The sequence below is a fragment of the Pelophylax lessonae genome (genome assembly GCF_965119305.1).
Source record: "Pelophylax lessonae genome assembly, chromosome: 8".
In the NCBI taxonomy this organism is placed as follows: Eukaryota; Metazoa; Chordata; class Amphibia; order Anura; family Ranidae; genus Pelophylax; species Pelophylax lessonae.
The window spans coordinates 36,402,387-36,410,122 of NC_138775.1; the positions used below are offsets into that span (position 1 = coordinate 36,402,387).

General features: G+C 40.8%; 1 protein-coding gene across 1 annotated transcript in view; it reads right to left on the minus strand.

The window, feature by feature from the left end:
• The window catches only part of MTMR14 (myotubularin related protein 14), an 86,525-nt gene that overhangs the window by 66,834 nt on the left and 11,955 nt on the right, over positions 1–7,736 (minus strand). Inside the window, exon 3 of the mRNA XM_082265920.1 lies at positions 770–878. Within this exon, the coding sequence (XP_082122046.1) occupies positions 770–878 (109 nt within the window). The remainder of the gene's footprint in view (positions 1–769; positions 879–7,736) is intronic.

The window sequence follows — 7,736 nt, forward strand, 5'->3', positions numbered from 1 at the left end:
GATGAATGCGGCCAAGTACAGGGATATCCTGGACAAAAACCTTCTCCAGAGTGCTCTGGACCTCAGACTGGGCCGAAGGTTTACCTTCCAACAAGACAATGACCCTAAGCACACAGCTAAAATAACGAAGGAGTGGCTTCACAACAACTCCGTGACTGTTCTTGAATGGCCCAGCCAGAGCCCTGACTTAAACCCAATTGAGCATCTCTGGAGAGACCTAAAAATGGCTGTCCACCAACGTTTACCATCCAACCTGAGAGAACTGGAGAGGATCTGCAAGGAGGAATGGCAGAGGATCCCCAAATCCAGGTGTGAAAGACTTGTTGCATCTTTCCCAAAAAGACTCCTGGCTGTATTAGATCAAAAGGGGGCTTCTACTAAATACTGAGCAAAGGGTCTGAATACTTAGGACCATGTGATATTTCAGTTTTTCTTTAATAAATCTGCAACAATGTCAACAATTCTGTGTTTTTCTGTCAGTATGGGGTGCTATGTGTACATTCATGAGGAAGAAGAATGAACTTAAATGATTTTAGCAAATGGCTGCAATATAACAAAGAGTGAAAAATTTAAGGGGGTCTGAATGCTTTCTGTACCCACTGTATGCAAATTGGATACGGTTAAAAAGGCATCCAATTCGCATATATGCAAACCGAGCCCAAGTGTAGCAGAGGACATCCAAAAATGACCGAATTGTTCTGAACAAATGCTCAGCCAGGAGATTCCACACTAGGAGAGGGAGGCTAATTTTTGGTTCGAAACCACATACCTTTCCCTTGTAGAGAATAACCGGGCAGACGAAGCGCCCTCTGCATCTCGCCATCTTACTGCGGTTGATGAGGTCCTGCAGCTTGCCAACTTGCACTGTGCTTTCAAACCTGCAGCAGAAATAGGAGTGTGTGAACCAAAAGTCAGTTATCTACCAATATCTACAATTGATGATAATCTTACAAAAATGTACAACTAGAAACAATTCCATAAAATTTGTCTAATGGGCAATCATGTGCAAACTGTAGCAAACAACCAATCAGATTCCACGGTCAAGCAAAAGATCAGACAAAAAGGTGAAACTGACTGCTAAGCTATTGTCCTTTATCACAAAGCCACTGCACTGCTTATTACCCCAACTCCAGGCTAAATTGATTGCATTTTTAAAGAGAAGTCCCCCTAAAAGGGGAAGTTATTCTGGAATGAGGGGACACAGAACCCAGAATTGTTAATAGACAAAAGTTTCCCACTATCTGAATTTTTAATTCATAGTACAGCGATGAATGACAGTTGTGTCGTATTTAGCAGACCAGATTATGCTAATGTACTATAGGAAAATACTTTTTATATTTACAAGGCAGATTAACAATGTAGACAGTAATCCAGATGTAACACATAGCAGATAACATGAGCTTTGGAGAATCGGACAGGATTTCAATGGATCCACTTCATAGGGAGGTGCTGCCCTCTTCCTGCACGTCAGAATATTTCACAGGTGACTAATAAGAATATAAGAAACCTGCAGTATCCATGGTGTCCAATCAGATTTTAATTCACTGCATTTAGGTCAAGGAAGAATTCTGAAAGTCTGCTACGAGTTACAGGGATTTACTCTTCGCTTTGCTGTACAATTCTGAACAGGACACCGAAAACTGTACAAAAGCCAAAAAAGCTAGGAGTCACACGAGATCTGAACTAGATATTCAAAACTATAGACAAACCCCCCCCCCCCCATTTTTGATCAGGTGTTGTAACCTGTCAGGCTTTTTTGTCAGCTGTGTCCTATTGAGGAGATTTACCTTCACTACCTGTCCCATAGCCAAAAGGGTAAAATCCCTTCACGCGTGTGCGGCTTTTCATGTGACTTTGGACAGTAAAGACACGACAAGTTGCACCCCCATATTTTTCAATGACAATTCAAAAATGTGCAACTTAGAGAAGGTTCCCGCACTACTTTGGTCCGACTTTCATGCGATCGAGTGTTCTAGACTGCAATGTATACCCTCAAAAGTCACATGAAAGTTGAACCTGAACGCTATAAGGAGGTGGTATCAAAAAGGTTTGAGACTAATTTTGTAACACGCTAACAGATGGCAGCACATAGGCTGCAAGCACAGTAACTGGGATTCCCAACCTTCATAAGTCAGTGTGCCAAAAGACATTCCCCTGTGTACATCGGGAGCTGTGCAACTGGTGCTATTCTGACCACGTCTGCCATTTCATCATGGGCATCAAGTTAGGACAAAGAAAAAAAACTGAAATTCTGGTTTTAAGTGGCATGGATGCTTCAAAAGTGGAAGACAATGAGAGATCAGGAAGCCCTTCCAACTAGCTTAACCCCTGAAAATGTCCAAACTATTTGGCAACTTGCACATGATGATCATCAGAAATCAAAATCGCACGTGCCACTCAAAACCCCTCAAACGACTTATTGTAGCATCAGTGTAAGCTTGCCAAATCATGCCAAACGTCACGGTGGCAGATTTGTCAAGTTTCATGCAGAATTTCACGTTTGCTCTTTGTTCTAACTTGCTGTCTGTGATAAAATAGACATGGTAACGCACATGGGCAGAATAGCACCAGTTGCACAGCTCCCAATGTACACAGGATGAGGTCTTTTGGCACACTGAAGTATGAATGTCGGTGCTCCCTGTGACTGTGCATGCACCCCTGTGCTGCCATCTGTTGGTGTGTTACAAAACTAGTCTCAAAACTTGAATACAACCTCATACAGGTGACAGATATGCAACAGTTGTCCACCATCATTGGTCAAAGTCGCATCCAAGTGGTACACCCATCCAAAGCGGAGTCAAAGTTACACAACTTTAGAATCGTACAAGTGTGAATGGAGCCTTACTGCTCTGAGGACAACCCAACCTTCCCAACCTTTGGGACTTTCTTTTACTTCCACTTTTGATAACAGTCAACAGGACAAATGGAGAAAAAGTTCCATACAGATTAAAAAAAAAAAAAAAAAAAAAAGTATATTTTTTATATATATATATATATATATATATATATATATATATATATATATATATATATATATATATATATATATATATATATATATATATATTTATTTTAGGGGTGTTGAAATTAATCATTGCATCGATGCATTGTGATGCGGCCTTAAACAATTTGAAGCTGAGGAATGACCGCCTCGATGACGTCATCCCGGCTCCCCCCCACCTCTCCCAGGACAGCCCTGCCGGCTGCCAGTGCACTCAAAAGTTAAAACAAATAGCGTCAGTGACTCAGTTTCAGGGATCCTTCCAGTCTGTAAGGGTTAATGTAAACTGATGCCTGATTATTACCTTATTATCGCCTGATCTTTTCATCACTGTGTACACGAGACTGACAGCAATGAAAAGATCGGGAGATAATATGGTAATAATCAGCCATCAGTTTACATTAACCCTTACTAGGAAGGGTCCCTGAAACTGAGCCACTGACACTAATTTGTTTTAACTTTAGGCCCCTTTCACATGGCTCTGTTCCGTCGACGGTGTCCTTTAAGAGCAGATGAAACTAAAAAGGATTCATTTTTGACTGCTTGATTGTTTTTTGATAACGTTTTGAAAACCATTGGGCTGGGCATGGGAATATATATTATATATATATATATATATATATATATATATATATATATATATATATATATATATATATATATATATATATATATATATATATATATATATATATATATATATATATATATATATATATATATATATACATATATACACATATACACACACACACATACACTAATCCCTAAAATTAACCCCTAAAAACACACACAAAAAATACCTTTAGTTATGCTATAAAAGCAGGGACAGGTAACCTCAGCACTCCAGCAATGGTGACACCTCAAATCCCATTAGGCCTCTGAGTCATGCCTGTGGCTGTCAGGTCTTGCAATACCTTATGGGACTTGTAGCTCTACAACAGCTGAAGTGTTGAGGCTGCCTACTCCTACTCCTGTCCTAGACTACAGAGGGCACTGTAAAGACACTCGTCATCTCTATAAAGAATAACCACAGCAGTAGCATAATTAGGCTCATTTAGGTCAGATTCTGGAGAACAAATTGAACCCTTTCATATCCAAACAGGCTTTCCAGAAGCACATAAATCTGAGAAACCTAGGTGTTAGGTAGACCTTACTACAAGTTACAGTGGGGAAGAGTTACTAAAACTGGAGCACTCAATCTTGTTCAATTAAAGTGTCACTAAACCCACATTTTAAAAAATGATCAATAAAATGGTGTATTACATGCTGTCCATAGTCCCTGAGATTCATCTTCTGTATTCTGCAAAAAACCTGGTTGATCCTGCTGCTCTCCATCTCCCTCTTCTGTTCATGCCCCCAATTCAGCTAGAGATTTTGCAGCTGTTGTGGCAACTCTGCACATGCTAATTTTTCAGTGAGTTTCTATGCTGAGCATTTCCTCCCTGTCATATCTGAGCAGCCCATGTGACTATAGAGTCACAAATGTGAGCGTAGACAGTGGTAAATGACAGACCACTCCCCCTTCCCTCTATTCCCACAAGCCAGCTAAACACAATAGGTGTGGGATATTACATGCAGATTAATGGAGGCTTCACCTTCCTCTTATTCGAAGATACGGGCTGGAGGGGTGGGCACAGAAATCTGCCCACACCCTGTTATTGCTGATAAAAGATTTGATTTCAAATACTGGTATATATTTGTATGACAATTTAATAAAATTGATCCTAATTATTTTTACTCTCTATTCCAAAGGCGGTTTTTTTGAACATGTGACCAGTAACAGAGGACCAGACGCTCCTCCTGCAGACAGGCTGGGAAAGAACTGGGTCATGTGATAGCTGTATATCGATTAGTAAAAAGGTATTTTTATTCTTCATATCGCCACACAATTCATTAGGACTTAAAAAAAAATCTGCAAAGCCGGTCAAACATAGCTTCAAAAATGGTCATCCACACTGCTTTACTGCAGAAAAAAAAAAAATAATAATCTGCACTCCTGCGTTTGATATGCACTTCAAAGGCATCGTAAATGCCTTAGTGGTGGGGCACAATGGCCAAGTGGTTAGCACTTCCGCCTGGCAGCACTGGGGTCACCAAGTCGAGTCCCAACCACGGCACTACCTGCATAGAGTTTACATGTCCCCCCTATGTGTATGTATGAATGTGAATTAGGAACCTTAGATTGAAACCTCCTTGAGGGCAGGGACTGATGTGAATGTACAAAATATCTGTACAGGGTTTGAATTATTATTATTTTTTTTTTTTTTAAACTGCTTGTCCATGGGGGGGGGGAAAAAAAAAAAATGTTTTGAGCCAAAATCTTATTTAACCTCTTCTCTACTGGCGCATTGTAAAATGACGCCGGCAGGAATGTCTCCTCCCTCCGGGCAGACGTCATATGACGTCCACCCATTCTCGCTGCTCTCCCATGCCCCCGGGGGCGCACAGCGCGGCAATCGGGGATTTGGAGTGTCCCTCGGGACATAGCCCATCCCCGATCAGTGTAAGGAGCCAATAAAAAAAATGGCTCTTTACCATGTCACCGGCTGTGTCCAATCGCAGCCGGCCACATGCACTGTCCCTGTGCACGGCGCACACAGCGGCAATCGGGAATTGATGAAATTGGCTCTTTACCACGTGACCAGCTGTGTCCAGTCACAGCTGGTCACAGAACGTCAACAAACCCGGTAACTAGCTGTTACCGGGCTTTCCTCACACACCGATCCAGAAAAAAGCTAATTGATTAAGAAAGTTAAGTTTCACTTTACCAGCTTTGTGCCAACGTAATACAATTTCCACCCCTGGGTTTTCAGTCTCTGAATGGACGAGAGATTGAGATCGAGACACATACATACAAAATAACCTAGATCAAAAGTCTGACCTAGGTCAGTGCCAGGGTGCGCACTATGGTTTCAGGGCTGTACTACGGGCACAAACAAACTAACATACACATATGTGGTATTTCTGCAATCGCCAGGAGCAGGAGAAAGTTTTTGGGGTTCTTTGATGGTAGGTTATGGTAGTACCTAAAAAAAATAAAAAATACAGCTACATTTTAATTTATTAAAGGAGAACTGGCCCATAGTAAAAAAAATAAAAAAAAAAAAGGGAAAAAAACAACGCAGTATAATCCACCTGGATGAACAAAGTAGTTGAGGATATGTATGGTTTTACTACCACATGTCAAAGTTGCAAAGCTGGGCTTAAGCATTAAGATTTGTTTTATCCTTAGGTGCGAACGGGTTAAATGCACCTTCACAGAACAGGATTTTGTTTTACAAATTTTATTTTTATCTTGCACATAATTGGGTATGCACAGTAAACATAGCTTTACGTTATGTACCAATATTCACTTTGCCAAAGGAAAAACCTTTACGCCTTGAGTAAATCAACCCCAATGTTAACCCATGGGCAAGTTTTTCCTAAAGCGGTCGCTGGAAGCCGCTAACAGGAGCTGATCAAGAGAGACAAAGTCCACTGAGTGACTAATCAGGAGTGTGAGTGAGTCAGAATAGTTGGCTTCTTCATCTAACCTTTCACATTCTTATTCCTATCTTTTTAGAAATGATTTGTCATGCAAGAATAAAAAACACTTAAAGCCTATCCCTGGTCAACTACTGAACTAAATTTTCTTCAAAAAAGGTGAACTTTTAAAGTGGACCAGTTTTGACCCTGCACAAGTTTGCTTTAATCCCAAACTTAAAAAGTAGCTCTAAATTGGGTTTTTACCATACTGCATTTCCTGCATTAAGATAAAAACATATTAGTTGAGAAGAACCGCCCCCGCCGCAAACATCCATTCAACAGATCCAGTACTGTCCTGTCTGCAGCAGCACTGCTCTTTCTGCTCACAGGACCCTGCTGCGATCAGTATAATCCAGTAAGAAGGAAGCAGGAGGTGTGACTGAGCAGCACTGGGTGTCTATGGATGCACACAGCCCAGCTCAAGAGTATACAGCTTGCTAAGGGAGCAGTTGTAAAAGGAGCAGAAACCGTGCCAGTGGGGGAGGTAAGAGACCACTCTGCAATACCATAGCAAGTATAACATCGTTTACCTTGAAAAAAAAAAAAAAAAAATACTTTACAATAACTTAATGAATATGTACGGTAAACCCAAATTTCATATTCCCGATATGTGCCTGCTGTACCGTGTACTTTTATTTAAAAAAAATTTAAAAAAAAAAAGTATCCTGCTTTGTATTGCTTCCTTTGTGTGAATTCCCTGGTGTTCCTGCCAGTCCCTCTGCTTTCCTAGTAAACTGATCACACTAGGTATGAGAGCAAAGTGTGGTCCGTTCTATAGTTGTGCTGGTAAGCGAGCGAGCCTGCTCTACAATTATCAGACTTGTCCTCACATTTTCTCCCGCCACCATTCAGTGTAATGCGGTTTCCCTTCTCCCAGCTCTCACGCAGAACAGATGGAATGTGATCACTATTATATTTTAGAGATAGATAGGATAGGATAAGATAGATCAGGATAGGATAGGATAGGATAAGATAGATCAGGATAGGATAGGATAAGATAGAGCAGGATAGGATAGGCTAGGATAAGATAGATCAGGATAGGATAGGATAGGATAAGATAGATCGGGATAGGATAAGATAGATCGGGATAGGATAAGATAGATCGGGATAGGATAAGATAGATCGGGATAGGATTAGATAGATCGGGATAGGATTAGATAGATCGGGATAGGATTAGATAGATCGGGATAGGATTAGATAGATCGGG